The following is a 20,742-nucleotide window of genomic DNA, read 5'->3' as shown; positions in this document are numbered from 1 at the left end:
GCTTAAATCAAGACATTTTTCGTGGAAAATAGGTGATTTCAATTTCGGTCTATTAATGTGTTTCCCATGCCATTTCCTAAAATGCTCTGCAGAAAAAAGGCAATTTTTTTGTTTGTTTCACTGAAAAAAAAAAATCTTAGTTTTTTTTTTTTTTAAGTGAACTGAACATTTGGTGTCATTAAAATTTGGCACATTAGGATGAATACTTCCTAATCCAACCTTTGTGAATTTTCCAAGTTAAAAATTCTCAAACAAAAAGAAGACATCTTTGTTATTATTTTAAATTAAGTAATAGGTCAGTGTTAATTTTCTCCTATTTACATGACAATTCCATACCACTGAATAGCTACTGAATCTTCAGAAAGAGGGTCAGAAAGGATAAAAATCAAGATAAAACAAGAATAAAAAAATCAGAGTACCTATTAGCGCTTGCTAGAAGCCCTGATTATACCATGTTATTGACTTTTTAGTGGTTAATACGTACACTTCACCAGTGATGTCCTTCTGCTTTTCAAAAGGCACTCAACTTGAGTAACTGACCTATTCCTCTCTACATCCTCCACGAGGGCCGCATGTGTCTGTCTCGTCCATGCTGAATTCTTAGGGTCTAACACAGGGCGTGGTAAACATTTGCTGAATGAATTAATAACTAACAATAACAGCATGAATATTGGTATTTTACCATGTGCCAGACACTGCTCTAATGAGCACTTTGTGCACGTGACTCTCTTAATTCTCCAGCAATTCTTTGAAAGAAGTTTGACTATTAATCCCATCTTTAAAGCCAGCCAAACAGAGGCACTGCGAAGTGACACGCCTGAGTTCACACATCTGGTAACTCAGGCCGTCTGGCCTTAAGCCCAACCCCGCTTCTTCCCCGCACACAAATGCACGATGCCAGGGCTCTGCATACGTGTACAGGCAGAGGAAACGCCCGAGGAGACAGAGGTACAGGACCCAAGTATTCATGTCGCCATCACCGATGCTGGGATTCAGAGGCAAGGGGGAATGTAAAGTCCAGTTTCTAGGATGAAGCTTCCCACAGCAGTAGAACTCTTAAACATGCAAGGGAAGCCCAGAGGTGTCCAGAGAAGGAACCGGAAAATAGGATTCCGCTCAGCTCAACTGGACGCCAGAGTCCTAAGCTCAGAACAAAAACTTTCAGGACTTTCCACTCTGGAGCAGAAGCAGGACCAAAGATTTTGTGGTGACAAAACCAATGAGGGAAAGGTTTTCAGCTGTGAGGTCTGCTCTGTACAGAATCACTGGCGGCCTCTTTGGGGTCAATGCCAGCCTGTGCTGCGTAAACAGCCTGCCTTGGTCTGAATCTCATTCAGAAAACAATGTAAATCTTTATCTCCCTTTAGTCTTGCGTTAGGATACCGGTGTTCTATGACCTGCTTTTTCCCCCCAAATTTTCTTTACGGCATTTTTTTTCTTTCGATCATTCTGGACCCACTGGACTCTAGGAAGATCTAGTTTATGCGTTCGTCTCCGGGGTGTCCTAGGTGCTGAAGACACAGGATGAAAGCTGATCAAGAGAACAGCTTTTCTAGAAAACGAGGAAGGATGAGAAGCAGGCTGTGGTACTTGGAAGATGGACTTGACCTCAGAATAGGGAAGGACACAACTGGACACTGAGAATTACACGTCTCCCCACATCAAGGGCTTCTCAGGCCTCGTGCCAGCGCCCCCCTGGGTGTGTTGTGTACGGCACAGGCCCAAGTGCAAGCTTGCAGGCGGGCTCCAGTTCTCATCCCCTTTCACCTGGAGGAACACTGTCAGCCCCGAGGCAACTCCATGTAAGGCTGTCAAGCTGATCCAAGTGCTGGGAAAACTGCTGTTCTGAGGAATGAGGTGAAAAGTCTAGCCTCACCACACAAGAAGGCTTGCCCGACAGAGCCCTGTGCTGAGTGGAGTGGACAAAATTACCACAGCCTTCAAAATCCAAGACCAGAGGCAGTAAAGGGGACCCGGGTGGTGGAGAGAGCTAGATGGGTGAGAGAAGAGCCTGGGAAATGGGAGGGCGCCCTCATGTTCAAACGTCTTTTGTGCAAACAGAGTTGCAGAACAGGTACGACAGAGACACTGGCCAGAACAAAAGGACGGACGTGGAGCCTCGGCAGGAAAGAGCGTCCACAGGGACTTCAAGAACTGTCCTGTGAGCCCAAGGGTCCTTATCAACCCCACACAGAGACCAAGTAAGTTTGACAGACAAGCTGTTCTTAACGACCTCCTAGCTTTGGAAACGGGAAGGGCCACGGTGAAGTTGTTACAGGGGCTGAGGGTTGGCTCCGTCCGTTTTCCACTGAGATGACAGTTTTCATTCGCGAGCACAGAAAGAAAGCTGCCTGTTCATGTCCCAGAAAAACGAGAGCCTGTGGCCCATCTCTGGGCCCGGTGGGAGGCTCCACAGCCGGGTCTCCTTGCTGTGTCAGCAGGAGCATGCTGGTGTCCCCTCCCTGGGACCAGCACATCCTCTGCCGGCCACACCCACCCCCATCAGCACTGGCACCATTGTTCACTGTGTGTCAAAGACCGGCCCCGCCCGGGCCAGGACAATGCAGACTCCACAGCCCCAGTCGCCAAGCACTGCTGATTTCCTTTCCTTTTTATTCGCTCCTGTGTGTAAGAGTGCATGAAATGAAGTGTTTTCCTTTGTTTGAAACAAGACAGTTTGAAGGGTGATTACCGGTGACAGGTTCACTTTCGATCCTTCTTCACCGTGGCTTTCCTGATCTCAGAAAGTTGTACAACAGATAGGAATTTGGTTCAAACACAGGTAAAACAGGTTCCAGGATTCTATTTTCACGGTTAATATACATTTCGTCCGGGAACCACCATGTTTGAACATTTCTCTCTGAAGCTGCTGCTTTCTATCACCTTTAGGTACCTTTAAAACGTTGAGTTTTGTCACCACAGTGAACGTGGCCCACATTTAAGTGACAACACCAAGCTAGAAGTTCTTATAAATCTAGGAAAGGAGCATGTTATGCTCAAACAACCTGTAGGTCATTTCTTAATATAGGAGCTTCTTTTTATATTTTTGTATTTTAAAATTTAGTATTTGATAAAGTATTATTACAGATTAGGAGGGTATGAAACATTAGTAATTAGTGACTAGTCATGTTTTTAAAAATACTAAAGTAAATATCAGGTAGAGAAAGAACCATCAATAAAATTGGAAGACCAACGGCAAATTGCGGGGTGAGGGGTAGAGAAAAGCTTATATAAACAAGGGGGATTCTTTCACCTATCAAATTAATAGATAATGCGTGTTCATTCATTCAATAAAAGTTTGAATACATACAGGAACTTCTGTATTCAGAAATTTATGCGTTTATCCACTCATCCACCAATAATCATCAAGCACTGAATTTATCATCTAAGATAGCAAAAAAAAGTCCTTCTCCTCAAAGAGTTTGGAGAAACTCTTTGGAGAAGAACACGTAACCAAATGAGTATAGTAAATTATAATAGGTGTTATAATATAGTTATGTATAGCACATAATGTATCAACAGATACAAAGGAAAAAGTAGAAAGTTCAGTGGTGGTAGTATATCGGCCAGAAAAGGATTCACAACCAGGACAGTACTTGAGCTGAGGCTTAAAAAGTGTGCAGGGCTTAACACCGCTCAGGTTTGTGCGTGTGTATGTGAGTGCATGTGTGTGCATGTGTGAGCGTGAGTATGTGTATGTGAGTACATGTGAGTATGTGTATGAGTACATGTGTGTTTAAGTATATGTGAGTGTGCATGTGAGTGTATGTGAGCATGTGTGAGTGCATATGAGTGTGTTTATGTGGGTGTGTATGAGTGCGTGTCTGTGTGTACGTGAGCGTGTGCACCGTGATCTCCAGACCCTGGGGGTCACGGGGGGCCTTGGAAGGCAGACGTCCTGCAGGTACCGGGGCTCAGCCATCAGTCAGGCCACTACCTTGATGGGATCCGCCTTTGATCTGAGCCTCCATTTCGGAAACCAGCTCTTTCCCTGGGTGTGTGTTACCCCGTTTTCCTTTACACAGCAATGCATTTTGTGGCGAGAATAACACCCCAAATGCAATTCCCTGGACTCTGGTTTGGGGAACGCGCACTGAGGGACGACAGAGAGCCCGGGGCAGAGCTGGGAAGCCTGGCTGCAGCGACCAGTTAGTATTTCCCAGCCAGCGGCTGGGTGTGGCCCTGCCGCCAGGGCCGAGACTCTTACCACTTCAGTTGGTCGGTAGTACTTGAGATCCACGGTCACATGAACTTTGCCGGTCTCTTGGCACCTGCCCACTTCATTTTCATTCTCTCCTTCCCACCTGGAAAGAAGAAAAAGAGTTGATCAGCCCCAACCTGCTTGGGAGCATCAGGCCAGGCTGCCGGGCAGCGTGGCTTCTCCCTGTAAGGAGCCAGAAGCTCATTAACTCAGGAAACACAGGCCGGTGCTTAACCGTGTTATGAGGGCAACAGTGGTTCTAAAGCCTTTCCAGATCTATGTCAAAAGGGCAGGGCTTTTCCTTCCTCTTTAAGGAAAATCATGGTATGTTCAGAAGTGAGACCTCAGAAATGAACAGATTAGCCAGAATAAGGAATTGGGCAACTTTCAGGGATTTCAAAGATTCTGTGCCTCTTTAGACTATTCTTGATAAAGTCAATTATTATGAATTAATCTCTCCTGTCTCTCCCTTCCTTATTTTTTTTTATTTTTGTAGTTTTAGGAGTATTTATTGTAAATTGAATGCATTCCATTTTAGAATAAGTTTCATACCCTAATTAACCATTCATTTCATCCCCGTATTCCACACAAGTGCCCTTGCTGTACCCAGGCAGCAGTTGGCCCCATTGATAAAGCCCACATGATTAAACCTCCAAAAAGTGCGTAATGAATCAGCTGATTTCCTGCTAAGCGACAACCTTTCAGCGTCTCTTCTTTCTCTGATTCAGCCACGATGCTATTTGGACAAGTCTTCTTCCTTAAACATCCACAGTCAACAACAGTTCAGGGTCCCACAAGCAGCCCCCTCTTCTCATAAGCTGAGGGGCAAGTTCACAAGTTTCAAGACCAGCTTCTTGCCGGTGTTCCATTTTATGTTCTCACTTTTACAGAAATGAAGCCACTGGCTTAAAGCTGACCTCTGGATTTCTACAAACTAATATCCAAAGAACAAAAAATACTATATAATTTGACTTATTTCTACAAATGGAACTTTTCAGCAAAGAAAGAAAAGAAGTTACCAAGTAATGTCTGACTTCAATGCTTATCCTCAGACCTAGTTTGCTTTATCAGCTGGTGATGAATCCTGTGACAGGACAATTCTGTCACAGTGGAGATCAAAGGAAAGAATAGAGCATTAAGTTGGTTACTTGACTGTGTGAATTACAGGTGCCATTGAAGATGGACATTAAAAGTTGATTGTGGTTGTATTTTGGACATAGATTGGGTATCAGAGACTTAAACTGGCCTCACAAGCTTTATTTGTGATCAACCCCTCAAATGTTCTATCCTCAATTTACTTTTTGAGAGCATAAGGATAATATTTCATCGTTGGAGGAATAATCAGTTTATGAGTATGCTGGATTTGCCAACGTACTAAAGGCAAATATGAAAAACATCCCACAACACAGAGAGAATTATAGCATAATATGCTGAACAATAAAAAAATGTACAACTGGCATTTTCCATGACTTTTATATTAATGACTCAAAAAAGGGTGTTTGGTAATTTACTTATTTGGTTTAATTTCTTACCCTTGCCTAGACTTACTTGGCAGGATCAGAGCTAAGTTTCTGGAACATTCACCTGGATATGGTAGGTGGACGCTTTAGAGTATGCCGAGTAAAACTGCTGTAAAACGGGAAAAGCTGAGGGGCTGGTGAGCCCTGTCATCTCTGATGGATGAAGACCAAACCTTGGCCAATGTCCACAGTAAGGGAGAATGTTTGGTAAAGTCACGATTTAAAAAAATTACCTATCTAATTCTAAACTTGGTTGTTTTAGTAGAACCTCTCTCTGGTGACGCTTTCATCAACAGTAAATGAAAGGATATTTGTTTCTCAGGAGTGCGTTTTAGTTTTATTTTTGTTCACATTTCACGCTCGCGAAGAGAAACAAGCTCCGCACACGCCTTCCTGATGGCATCTGCATGGAGCCAGGGGGTCCAGAAGCACGTTTTGCTGTTTCTTCCAGCTGCGGCTCAGCATGTAATCTGTGATGGTCAGGCTGACGTGGGGACACGGACACACGTGACACCGCCCATCGTGGTGGTGAATCCGAACGGAGGCCACAAGCTGGAGGAATGGTGATTCAGACCCATGTATTTACAATGAATCTTTCTGAAACCACACACGTAGCCACATACATATTTAAGTCGACGAGGCGTAAGGAAAGGTGTCCCCTGACTGGGGTCACGTGTGGCCCAGGGAACTTGGCAAAGCTGGCCACATCTCCAGACCAGGGGCTGGCAAACTGTTTCTGTAAAGAGCCAGAAACTGACTAGTTCTGCTTTGCCATCACATAAGAGGCTCTGTGACGTATTCTTCCTCATTCTCTTCCTCCTTCTTCTCTTCCTCATTATCATCTTTCTTTAAAATTTTTAACTACCCTTTAAAACAGTAAAAACATCCTTAGAGGACAGTAAAAAACAAGCCTTGGCTGGGGTCTGGCCTGCAGACTGTGGTTGCCCCCCTGCTTTAGGGGATGAGTTACTGACACATCCTCACCCTTGACCCCAGGAAAGCATCCGGTTCCGGTCCACACCAGCAGGCTGATGGCCAGCTCAGCGGGACCTTCCCCGACTGCTATGGACTCTCTTGGGCTGCCCTGCAGCCTTGGGCCACACTGGCATTTGTAACAGCAGCTGAAGTGGGAAAAGACGGGGAAGAACCTGCACATTAGAAGTGAGTTGACACCATGCAGGCACCTGCAGGGTGGGCTGCCCACATGCAGGCCTCTCTGCCTCTGCCTGATGCTGCTAGGCAGCCTGCACATGTGTCCACGGCCACGGCCGTCTCTCAGGGCATGGTGTTGCCCTACGATGAATATGGCTGCGCTGAACAGCCAACTGTCACCAAGGGAAGGGCGCAGAGCAGAACAGAGGTGGCAGAAACCACTTTCTAACTTGCACTAGGTCTGCGAGAGGGCAATAAGCAAAAGTTTCAGCCAAGGGCCAGAAAGCATCGTTACAACAACACACAGAACACTGGTGTTAACCAGTAAAAGCTAAGAGCTAACTTGTCCTAACAGGTAATGTTATGACCCAAAGCAGAGCTGCAATGTTCATGAAATGACAGTGGCCTGACAGGGGGTAGGGGGTCCAGCTAATTAACAGGAGTAACTAGCCACTGATTTAGATCAACAGCTCACTGAGCAGGGGGTCCTGTATAATCCGAATTTGAAAAGAAACCGTTGGCTCCTAAGAAGCAGTAAATAGCAATAGAACGCCCTGAAGAATCTGGCACGGTAAGTCAAGATGAGGCGCTATTAAACTCTCCCCAACAAGGAATCCCTCTAAGGAGCAAGCAAAGCCAAGTGAGCAGCCGAAGTCAAGTCGGGGACATCACAAAAGCTTGCAGGGGTGATTTTAAGGAGCGCTACTTGACTAGGGTGCACACGTGGAGACAGGGGGTCACCAGCAGCTATGATTTACTGGTGCAGGGTATGGGGCGCCCTGGGAGTGTCAGCAGGTCCTGGGCGAGGACGGTGTTTGCACACACTTCTGTTCCTTCCCCGGACCCCCTGCAAAAACGAACACACTGACAAGGGCTGAACAACAGGAGAGACGAGAAGACCCAAGTTCTGGGAGCCGGAGAGGAGACGGACGAGTGTTAAAGGACTGGGCAGAGGCCCCCAAAAACAGACCCGCAAGCTGGCAGCGGGGAAGATGAGCATGAGCCCACTTGGCCCCCGGGGAAGCCCAGATACTCCGGACAGGGGGTTGGTTAAACTCCCCCGGAAGCAGCCCGATGTCCAATCCCCTCCCAGGGTTGGCATCACTGGGCAATGGCCTCACCCTCCGTCCTGAAGAAGGTGGCAGGACTGAAGGCCATTGGGCCCTGTGAGCGTGCGGCCACCACACGGAGAAGAGGAAAGGTAAGTGGACTGTACGCTGAACGCCCGGCATCCTCTGCCCTGAGGGGGTGCTGGGGTCAGGCTGGTCCCCTTCCAGGGAGGAGGCTGGGAACTCTCCTCTGGGCTCAGATTCTCCAACTAAACGGCCTCCAGAGCACCCAGAGCCCCCAAGAGCCCCCAAGCTCTATGTCCTCAAAAACCCCAATCAGCTTTTTAGGCCCCCACTTGTAAACATGAGCAGAAAACTGAGGATTACCAGACACACATGAGGAAAACCACACATACGAAGACAGAAATCATAGCAGACAAACTGAAAAACAGCAACTTGGAGGAAACAGAACAAACAGGGAAGATAATTAAAAACAGAACACAACAACAAAAAACTCACACACATCACTGCTAATATCTTCAGAGAGACAAGGAAAGATATCAAAGAAACAAAAAAAAAGATACTACATAAAAAAGGACAATTTGAAAAAAAAGATTTAGAAATTGAAAAAAATCAGAAATTAAGAATTCAAGAGAAGATTTTGAAGACAGAAATGAGGAAACCTCCCAGAAAGTAGAGCAAAAAGATGTAGATGTGAAAAAGGAAGATAAGAAAATCAGAAGATGGCCTCAAGAGGTCAGTATAATAGGATTTCCAGAAAGAGAGTAAAGAAAATAATTATCTTAAAATATATGAAGAAAATTGATCAGAGCAGATGAACATGCATTTCCAGACTGAAAGGGTCCCACAGGGCACGCAGATACCACTTCACAGAGTTTCAGAACACAGGGAGGGACGGGGAGGAGGTCCCCGGGAGCTCAAGGGGATGAGAGTGGCCCAGAGTGGCCCCTGGGCTGCCACGGCAACACTCAAAAGTAAAGGCAATGGAGCAACGCCTTCAGGGTTCTGAAGGAAAGTTATTTCCAACCAAGAAATGTACATTGGCCACCTTGTTAATTGAGGGCAGGATAGAGATATTTTCAGGTAAGCTTTGGTCAAAAACTATTGGCTTCCCATGCACCATTCTCAGGAAACTAATTAAGGTTTGGCTTCACTAAACCACAGAATTTTTAAAAGATGTCAGAAAATAGGGGATGACAACCATCCAGCGGTCCAGGTGGGATCAGGCCAGAAGGATCTAGAGGGGGGCTGCAGGGGACGCGCCCGAGGGTAAGCCACCGGCCTGAGCACCTTCAGGGCAGACTGAGGGGAAGTGAGTGACAAACTCATGGAGAATGAAGCAAACGGAGAAAGACAATTGTTAGGTCTATGGTAAGCAAGGGACACCTGCTCAGAAAGGAAGAAGGAAGTGTTGTTTCCCGGAGTGAACGCGTTGGTCCGTCCTGACGACGTAACGCGGGAGGACAGCTCTGAGGTGGTGGGGGAGACACGGGGTCACAAGGGACACAGCTCTCCTTTGGAATAAGAGGTGCCAGGAGAGAAGCCTCAGGGGGAAGGTCGGGGACCAGCAATCCAAGCACGTTATTTAGTCACATGGATGCAAATGCCAAAGTGATGAGCTGACTGATACAGTGAACAGGACGTCCACAGAGAGACGCCAGAAAACCACAGGGGCGGAGCAGACCTTGAGGTGACCCAAGACGAGGATCCAGCGCAGAAGAGCGCGCGTCTCTTGTGTCGCTGAAGGGCCGCAGGATGGGCAAAGAGTGGGGGGACCAGCTGGGAAAATGGCGGTGCGGGGCGGGAGGTCGCTGGGGGTGGGACACCGCCTGCAGACGCTCAGACGTCACATGATGTGCCGGAGTAACTGGAAACGGACAAACAGCAACGAAGGAAAAAAACACCGTGAACGTGAGCTTCGCGGGCCGACCAGCGAGGCCCCGGGGAGGCCGTGCGCCCGGCCAGGTGCCCACCGCCCCGGCCCCCTGGACGCGGAGCTGCGGACGCTTGCGGGGCCTCGGAAGAGCGGCTCCGATGCAGTGAAGGGCGGGGATGGAAGGGGGGCAGCGGAGCCGGGCACCTTCTGGAGGGAGGGGGGCCCTTCTTCAAGACTGGAGGGCCTGGGGCCGGCAAGATGCTGACGGCGGCGGAGGGAGGGACGACGGGTTTCTGCAGAAGGCTGGCGGCTGAGGCCCAGACCCGGGTGGGGGGCACCTGCCCAGGGGCAGGAGGAGGGGGGCTCCGGGGCCGCTGGTTTAATCACCAAACCTGCTCTCGCTCCTGAAGGGCAGCACGGGGGGCGCGGGCGCGTGGGCGGGTGCGCGCAGGGAGGGGGCCGCGGGCGCGGGCGCTGACCCTGTGCGGGTTTGAAACGCAGACTGCTGGTCTCCAGGCTCTCGGTGTCCCACTTCGCTTCACTTAATAAGGTTCATTGTTACTAAATAAGCGGCTCCAGCTGTTACGCTGAATGAATGAATAACCAATTACAACAAAAGGTGAAATTTAAATCCCTGTTCCCGCGGTTCCGGAAGAAGGCCGTTCCCATGACTCGCTGGGGCGCAGGCTTCCGCACCAGGACCCCCTCCTCGCGCAGCCCACCGATGCGGCCCAGTCTGCGCCTTCATCGGGAAGCGGTCTGGGAGCTGAACGGGTGGCAGAAGGCCACGTGGTCGGAGAGAGCAGACTGCGTCCTCTGACAAGGACGCTGCATCCTACGGGGCCCCTCCCAAACGTGGCTTTCAATAAGAAAGTCGATTGGTCAATGTTTCCTCTGCTTTCTTCTTTTTCACCAGTATCACTGGAAACTAATAAATGGAGAAGCTCTCCTTTCAAACTGTCCTCTCTCACGCTTTATCTGTAGGAAATCCAACGGGTGTGATTAACTCAGTGGACAGAGCCTTGTGGCGTCGAGCCTAATGAGGCCTAATGAGACTGGCTCAAGAGATCAAATGAAAGACCAGAGACCACGGTCCTCAGCTGTGCGGTGACAATGGCTTCTAAGTCAGCCTCCGCGTTCCTGCGCTGCCTTTACGTGGCTCTTATCTGCCTGTTTTATTTGTATTTATTTTAACTCAGCTGGGGTGTCCTATCCACCCCCAAAGAATGTGGGTGGAGTTTCTCCTGCTTTACAGCATGAAGCAAACTGTACGGTGGCCTGACCGGGGGCCCGCGGTGGGGAGGTGGTGATTTCGGGACCAGAGCCCCACTGTGTCTGAGCCCCAGCACAGTTCAGGGCTGTCTGCCCCCTGCACCTCCCACAAATCCTCAGCTAGCGCCTAAAAGTGCCAGGCGCTGAGCCAAGCTGGGTGCTGAGGACGGGGGTCTCTGTCCTTAAAGGGCTCGAGGCCTGGCGGCCACACAGGATGCATGTGAATGGCAGTAGAAGGCAGACGGGGCTGTCAGAGGACCAGGCGGGCACCTGGCAGGGTGGGGGCCTCAGGGAGGCCTCTAAGCTGAGACCCGATGGGTGAGTGGGTGGTAGGTGTGCGTGTCTCTCGCTGCGCCCGAGGTGGCCAGGCTGTCCCAGCCCAGCTTTCGGCCTGCCCACTGCCCACAGCCAGGTTACTAATGCTCCTCTGTGCCTGTTCTCATGCCGTTCCACCCACTTGGAAGGCTCTCCCTCCCCTGAACTCCCAGCCACAGCTCCCGCTTGGGCCAAAGGCCCACTTAACTCCACCTTCCTGCCCACATCACTCCAAACCTCCATCACCGGGCTGTTCTTTCAGAACTGATGTGATAAATTTGCACAATACCATCATCTATTTGTATACATTTGTACATAATGAGTTCTTATTATCACCTAATTAGAACCTACACTTCTCAAGGTCAAGGAAGTGTCTTGGTTCTCTTAGATGATTTTGGCTCTGAGAAAAAAAAGAAGAACAATGTGCAGAGAGCGCGTTTATGGAGCGTCTGCTCTGTCTTCAGTACAACGCCCTCCCCCCCCCATTCCATTAGGTCACTCACAGAGGCAGCAGTTATCCTGCGGATCTAACGGACCCTCAGTTAGAGGACGTAACTGACCTGCTACCCAGTGAGCTGCATCAACCAGACGTGAAACGGAACAAGGGTTGCCCCGGGCTCCAAGACACAAACAGCATCAGGGCTCACAGCAGACCCACACACACCTGCCAACACAAACACCCGTCGCTGGAAGTAAAGCTCACATCCCTTTAGGCCGTTATACTTTGGGGTTTTTAATGGGTTAAAACCCCAAGTATCTTAGAAGTCCATCAATTTAAAATGATAGTAGGGGGACTTCCCTGGGGGCGCAGTGGTTGAGAATCTGCCTGCCAATGCAGGGGACACGGGTTCGAGCCCTGGTCCGGGAAGATCCCACATGCCGCGGAGCAACTAAGCCCGTGCACCACAACGACTGAGCCTGCGCTCTGGAGCCTGCGAGCCACAACTACTGAGCCTGCGAGCCACAACTACTGAGCCTGCGAGCCACAACTACTGAGCCCGCGAGCCACAACTACTGAAGCCCGCGTGCCTAGAGCCCGTGCTCCACAACAAGAGAAGCCACCACAATGAGAGGCACACGCACCGCAACGAAGAGCAGCCCCCGCTCGCCGCAACTAGGGAAAGCCCGCGCGCAGCAACGAAGACCCAACACAGCCAAAAGTAAATAACTAAATACACAAACGATAAATAAATAAATTTATTTTTAAGAAATGATAGTAGGGCTTAGACTTCCCAGTGGCGGGAGAGATTCTGTCTCAGCGGTGAGTGGAAGCTGGTAGGGAGAGTCCAGTCTCTACACAGACATTTCTGAAGGCCTGCGTCTGGTCAGAGCGTCTCCACCAAGTGCTCAGGGTGCTGACACCCAGCTTCTGAAGAGAACTGATTCTCCCAGCTCCACGGAAGATACAAGTGATGATATTTCTACCCCTCCGTGTCAGAGGTTCCACTCAACTTGCTTAGACAGTATGGGCATCAGACAAGTAGTAAGCAAGCTGTCAGGTGGGGCTGCAGCTCCGGGGGCTCAGAGTGGGTGAGTCTGAAGAGACGCAGCCGAGGATGGCGCACCTAAACACGTGTAAACGCACAGAACCTTCCCAGAGGAAAAAACGCAGAGCCATGGGGATTTCCCTTCTCCCGACTCCCGCCTAGCCCAAGCAGAGCTGCAAAGTACGTCCTGGGGAAACTCTGTTCGTCAAAAACGACTGATCAGAAGGATGTGCTTTTCTCCAAAAGCAACTGGACATAGTCAAGGCTCAGCACATTCTCCAGGATGGCCTCACAGCAGACACGCCAGCCATGGGACACAGGCTCACACCCAGGGCCTCGACACCCAGCCACGGGACACGGGCTCACACTGGGAGCCTCAACACCCAGCCTCGGGACACAGGCTCATGACCTCATGACCAGGGTGTAGACGCCCAGCCAAGGGACACGGGCTCACGCCCAGGGCGTAGACACCCAACCATGGGACACGGGCTCACACCCAGACCCCCCACCCCGCCCCGCCCCGCTTACGGTCCCCTCCGGGCATCCTCCAGGCCCAAGGGCCAGAAATCCCACCCACCAGGAAACAATCCCCAATTAGGGGAAGAATGTGCACCAACAAAAAATGCTTGTTATCTCAGCCAGGAGGTGTTTAGAAATGAGTTTCTTTTTCAACGTATAATAATGTTTGCCCTTGTTGTTTTGACTGAAAATGTAGATACGATACCACAAACTATGATAAATATTTCCATTGGCTAAACATCTCCCTAGCAGCAGACGGTGGCTCTCACATGGTTGCAGGCTATTTCTACAACTCTCTTCTCAAAATTTAACAAGATTAATGACAAAAAATTAGTCAAGACAAGTATTAGCCTGTTTGGTTTATGCATCACTTCAACTATAGGAGAAAAGCACTTCCTTTTCACATTACTTAGTGATAAGTTGATGGGAAAGTGAAAAGCAAAGCCTAACACTGACAACAACCCTGACAACACAAACTCCTCCAAAAACACACGTGCACACACACAGATACACATACACACACACGTACACATAGACACACACACAGATACACATACACACACACGTACACATACACACACACGTACACATAGACACACACAGAGATACACATACACACACACACAGAGATACACACAGAGATACACATACACACACACGTACACATAGACACACACACAGATACAGACACACACACATAGATATACATACACACACGTACAGATACACACACACGTACACACACAGATACACACACACACAGATACACAGACACACACGTACACATAGACACATACACAGAGATACACACGTACACACACACGTACACATAGATACACACACAGATACACATACACACACACGTACACATAGATACACACACGTACACAGATACACACACGTACACACACACAGAGATACACACACAGACACGTACACATACACATGTACACACACACATACACACATACATACACACACGTACACAGATACGCATACACATACACACACACAGATACACATACACACACACGTACACATAGATACACACACACAGATACACATACACACACACGTACACATAGACACACACAGACACACATACACACACAGATACACATACACACACATGTACACATAGATACACACACACAGATACACATACACACACCGTACACATAGATACACACACACAGATACACATACACACACGGATACACATACACACACCGTACACATAGATACACACTCACATACACACATACATACACACACGTACACAGATACGCATACACATACACACACATATACATATACACACACAGATACACATACACACACGTACACATACACACACACAGATACACGTACACACACACGTACACATAGATACACACACAGATACACATACACACACACGTACACATAGATACACACACAGATACACATACACACACACGTACACATAGATACACACTCACATACATACATACACACGTACACAGATACGCATACACATACACACACATATACATATACACACACAGATACACATACACACACGTACACATACACACACACAGATACACATACACACACGTACACATAGATACACACACAGATACACATACACACACACGTACACATAGATACACACACAGATACACATACACACGTACACATAGATACACACTCACATACACACATACATACACACACGTACACAGATACGCATACACATACACACACATATACATATACACACACACAGATACACATACACACACGTACACATACACACACATATACATATACACACACACAGATACACACAGACACGTACACATACACATGTACACAAACACACACATACACACATACATACACACACGTACACAGATACACACACGTACACACACACAGATACACACACCGGGATGTTCTGGGAAGAAAGCATTTGTTGTCACAAGGGTGCCTTCTCAATGTAAACAACCAAATGGGAACTTTATTGCCAAACGTGACCTTAAATTTTCTCAGGACTGCATGTGGTACTGACCTGCTCCTCTCAGTATCTTCTACTGACCCAAAGTCACATGAATGTGCTGTTTTCCAACAAATTGAAAGCAAAAAATCACTCGGTGATGTCAAAAACTTCAAGAGCAGGCACTTGTGCCCGTTCTAAATGCAGAGGCGTCAGCCCATTTCCCAAGTCTTTTCAGTGAAAATTTCAACAGACATTTTCAAAAACAGCAGAAGAAATGGAACGTGACGGCAGATTGTAAGCAGCTCAAGTGAGAGTCTTACAGATACTGACCGGTGTGCCGTGACAGGGAAGCCATAGGACAGGAGGCTACAGAGAAAACCCAGGAACTCAGAGAGAATACCTACAACCTTCCTTTGAGCTCACAAAGCAGAGCGGGCAGGAACTCCGGGAGGGCAGAGGCCCTCCTGTCTTCACGGACGGCACTGCGGTCGCCGACCCCGTGGACATGCAGGCCCTCCCCAGGCCCCTCTGGCTCCCTGGGGTAGGAAGACGGTGGCGCCCCTTCAACTGTCACCACCCTGGGAGCACGGTCCCTGCTACCCCGACATGGGGGACTTAGGGTGACCAGGGGCCTTCCGGGGAGGACTCAGCGGACAGGCTGGCTGTGGACACCCACTGGGTCTCCGTGATCAGGACTGAGGACCCCAGACTGCAGACCCCGAAGGACGGGGGGGGATTTGCTCCCGGTGACAGAGCAGAGGCCCGAACTGCACGGAGGGAAAATTATCCTGGAAGGATCCTCCCACCTCGCTTTTTCATCACAACCTGGGCTCTCGAACGCTCAAGAGCCGGGCCTTGGCTTCTCCTGTCTCTGTGTTCTGGTCGGGCTTCCTTCCACGGGCTCGCAGGCCTCAGCCCAATTCGGTAAGTTGTTTGCTTCTGACACACAACCGTCATGTCACGAAGAAAGGATACACGTGAACGGGATGGAAAATGCAGTATGAAGCTTAGACCCGGACCCCCCTCATCAGCGGACCCCCTAGCCCACTTCTCGCCTTTCTTCTAGAAGTAACATCCCCGCCCCCCCCCACCCCCCTGCTCAAATCATGGAATTCTGTGGAGTCGCCGAGCACAGAGGCCTCCTCCGCCAACAACAGGACCAGGCCCAGGAGAAGCTGGGCCACACTCTGGCCTCAGTGCCTGGTCTGCAGGTGGTCACGGGCCCAGCCGAACTGGCCAGGGTCCTTTGTGTCCTCCAGGCTACGCCAAGGTCAACTGTAGTCCCTTAAAGACAAAAGAACGCTGACTACTAGAAATGCTCATTCGCTTCTCTCCCCTTCCTAATATAGACACTTTGATTATGCTTACAAGGCTTTGTTTTATTAGCATGGATAACTCACGCATTAAAAAAAATATAAGAATTTATATATATCATCCCTCACAACTTTTGGAGCTTAAGAGAATGACAAAATGTCATGCTTTATTCCTTAAGAAAACACAAACAAAAAGTGTACTTATTTTCAGAAAATAAGATGTGAAATTGCCTCTACTGTAGAGTGAAGGATATTCACTTCCCCTTCCCCTGCAGTCTTCATTCTAATAAAAATGTTGGGGGATTATTTAAAAGCAACATGAATTCTATATAAAAAGATATTTATCTATATAAAAAAGATATTAAAAAAGAACTCAATCCCGACACAAGCAATCCACAATACATTTGTAAATCCACAAAAGAATATGAATAATTTTCTCGAAACATGAAATATCTTCTTTAAAAATGAAACAGAGGGGGCTTCCCTGGTGGCGCAGTGGTTGAGAGTCTGCCTGCCGATGCAGGGGACACGGGTTCATGCCCCAGTCCGGGAAGATCCCACATGCTGCCGAGCGGCTGGGCCCGTGAGCCATGGCTGCTGAGCCTGCGCGTCCGGAGTCTGTGCTCCGCAACGGGAGAGGCCACAACGGTGAGAGGCCTGCATACCGCAAAAACAAAAACAAAAACAAAAAAAATGAAATAGAGGGCATAGAGATATTCTAGATGGCTAAATTGCCTTGCAAAGATTATTTTATATCCTCCTGCTTTTTGTTTTTACTTAATGTGCCAACTCCCAGCATTGCATTTAAAATGAAAATGCCTCCGTGTTTGCCTTCCTATTCTTTATCTCCTCTAATGAATATAATTAGTCTCCTTCACAATGTTTTTATGCAAAACAAATAAGTCAGGTAGTTAAGTGAAGGAAGAAAATGCAGGTAAATGAAACATGACATAAGAGGTGATTCTAATTGAAATTTTGCTCCTCACGTTGCAATTTGGAAGCAAGATCACCTAAAGGCTACTACAAACGAGGACATTAGTCTTGGGTTTACGGACGTCCACCTTCCCTTGGGACTTAAGCATCAAATGTTTTAAAATGCCACGTGTTACAGGAAAGCATGTGAAATGTTTCCCAAAAGATGAACTCTTGGACCTTCTCCAATTTCCAATGCTATTTTTGACAGACTGCTATTATAATTTTTGAAGTAAACGAACTACTGTATAAATTAAGTTGTTAGAAGAACTTGACTCCTGCAGAACTGGTGGGACTGAGTCGCCATCGATTCTGGGATGACCCACGTGCTCCTGAGGCTCAGAGGGGACTGATGTCATCAAAGCCTGGGCTCTCACCTCATATTAGAGACCGGGGCTCCAGACACCCTAGCTGTGCACCTTGGAGATCCCCATCATCTCCTGGTCGATCCTTTCAGACCGTAGGGAAGAAGAATGGGAGGTACTCCTCCAGCTTTTCAGACCTCTACCTCTCCCCGAGAGCATTCCCAAAGTCACTGATGGCAGGAGTGGGGCGTCCACAGAACTTCTTTTTATCTCAGTTTATCAGATGATAAGTTAGGTCCAATTTCTATTAAATTCAACTAGCATTTAAGCAATTCCTGGAGGCGTGAGGGCAGAAGGAAAGAGGAGGGAAGGAACTAAATCAGCCGCAGGTGCTCACTGGATGACAGTTCTCATGGGAAAACCTGGAAATTTTAGGTTTTTCCATTTTCCAGCAATCTGCCCCTACTCCCATCCTGCATGCCACACACACACACACACACACACACACACACACACACACACTAAAATCAAACTCTCAACTTCTAAAATTTCTTTTTCCATTATTGATTCATGTAAATGTTGATTCATTTAGCAAATGTCTGCCACTGTGCTGGGCAGAATGCAAGGTTCAGAAAGGACCCAACGTAGATTCTGCCTTAAGGAGGGAACTGGCCGGTCCACCACGGAAGGCAAAGTCCCAGGTGACTACGATCAAGGTCCCAAGGGGGAAGGGCTTGGGCGTGGTGACTGTCAGGCTCATTTGGAATTTGAGGTCCTGTGACTGTCCCAGGCTTTGCTACTCAGAGTGCGGTCCAGGCACCAGCAGCCCCTGCATCACTGGGTATCCTGTTAGAAATTAGGAACCTCAGGCCCCGCCCAGACCTACTCATTCCAAATCTGCATTTTAACAAGATCCCCAAGTGATTCACAGCACCTTAGCGTTTGAGAACTTCTGCTCAACAGGAGACAGACGCAGCCAAAAGGTGTCGTAATTCTGACAAAACTGCGGATTACTTCCCAGAGAGGAGGAGAGGTCTCTATGCAACCAGAGCAGGGCACCTGGGCCGTTCCCCCCTCAACTGCCTCTCTCCTAAGCGTCTCCCTTACGTTCCTTCTGGTCACATAAGCACGAGATGCTGGTGTGACTTTACTTTTTTGGGTCCCCCAACATATATCATCAGTTGCCCAATCTTACTGTTTTCACATTTTACTTGTCCCTTGTATTCACTGTTGACAAATGTCATTTTCCATCAATTACCCATTTCATCATGAATAGCAAACACACAGAGCTTACGAGGCACCAGGCCCTGCTTTAGGTGCTTCACGAATGTTAACCCATTTAACCTTCACCCCGACCCTGTGTGGCAGGGACCCTTATTATCCCCCTTTTACAGATGAGAAAATGGAGGCGCTGAGGGTAACTAACTCCCCGGGAAAGCTGCAGAGCTGGGATTCAAACCCAGGGAATGTGGCACTGCGGCTGTGCTTTTATACCTCACACGATATTATGCCACACTGTGTGCAGAGAAGGACATGACCGAGTCATGAAAGAGAGAAATTAAATCGGCATCCTTGGGGAAAGAGGTGCGTGCCCCAAAGGCCTAGAGGCTCAATACTATCCTTGGCCTTCCAGGCTTTGCTCCATCTCAGTGTGTTTTCTTTGCTCATTTCTGCCTGGTGTCTGACTGTGCAGAAACCGTTCCCAAGAAGGACTTGCCGGCCCTGTCAAAAGTCACAGCTGCAACGGGGACGGTGGGGACGGGACCCGGGAGCAGCCGTGACTACCCTGCTTGTCCTCCAGCTGAGATCGGTATGTGGCTCATGGGGCCCAGAGAAGATCCAGGGGAAGGAAATTGGAAAAAAAACAAACAACAGAACATGACTTGCAGACAGCATTCATAAAGCCATCATGATTTCATTATCTGGCCCTGAGAAGGAATTCTGCATTTTCAGACACACTGTGAGGAACATGCAATGTAAGCATTCTGTTCCCACAAGCCCAGCGATGCAGGTACGGGGCACGCAGGTGGGAGCTGCCACCAACAGAAGACGCAGACAAGAGGGGCAAAGCAAGACCTTTAGTTCATCTGGGACCTCAGCACCTCACGCCTGTGTCTCTTTTTGGAAGAATTCAGGAAAAGGGTTCAATTTCACCAAAATTTTATATAGCACTCAAAGGCAATGTTTAATATACCACTAAAAGCTTGACTTGTGGTTTAGTCTGTCATCTGAAACAAAATGAAGGTCACTGCCTAAAATCTGCAGTAGATTTTAGTGAAACTGACTCCACGGCTTTACTGCGCCTTCCCTTCGGATGGAGAAGAGGGAAGAGGGGAGGGCTCAGACCCGCCCGGAAGCTGCTCCTCAGTTTTGAGGGACAGAACGACACTCCCAGCGGGTAATCCACACAACCCGGTTGTTTGTGTAGGATTCTAATATAAAGTAAGCTTGGAAAGTGCTGGGCTAGACAAAGTTAAACAGATTCCTTACTGGGGGTTCTCTAAGAGGGGTTAAAGTATTCAATATTCTCCAAATGAACTAGACATGGAATGCCTTTCCAAGACATTTCCTTTTTAAAGAATTCTCAGTTTGGGGCTTCCCTGGTGGCGCAGTGGTTGGGAGTCCGCCTGCCGATGCAGGGGACGCGGGTTCGTGCCCCGGTCCGGGAGGATCCCATGTGCCGCGGAGTGGCTGGGCCCGTGAGCCATGGCCGCTGAGCCTGCACGTCCGGAGCCTGTGCTCCGCGGCGGGAGAGG

General features: G+C 48.5%; 1 protein-coding gene across 3 annotated transcripts in view; it reads right to left on the bottom strand.

Annotated features, from left to right (window-relative positions):
* Positions 1–20,742, bottom strand: part of GMDS (GDP-mannose 4,6-dehydratase) — a 499,050-nt gene that overhangs the window by 63,500 nt on the left and 414,808 nt on the right. For all 3 annotated transcript variants that reach the window (XM_082638227.1, XM_082638229.1, XM_082638228.1), the window contains one exon: positions 4,208–4,304. In XM_082638227.1, coding sequence (XP_082494353.1) covers positions 4,208–4,304 — 97 coding nt within the window. The remainder of the gene's footprint in view (positions 1–4,207; positions 4,305–20,742) is intronic.

This window comes from Mesoplodon mirus (assembly GCF_964341445.2).
Source record: "Mesoplodon mirus genome assembly, chromosome: 12".
NCBI lineage: Eukaryota > Metazoa > Chordata > Mammalia > Artiodactyla > Ziphiidae > Mesoplodon > Mesoplodon mirus.
The sequence above is the reverse complement of the archived record's forward strand: the minus strand, read 5'-3'. Positions and strand labels throughout refer to the sequence as shown.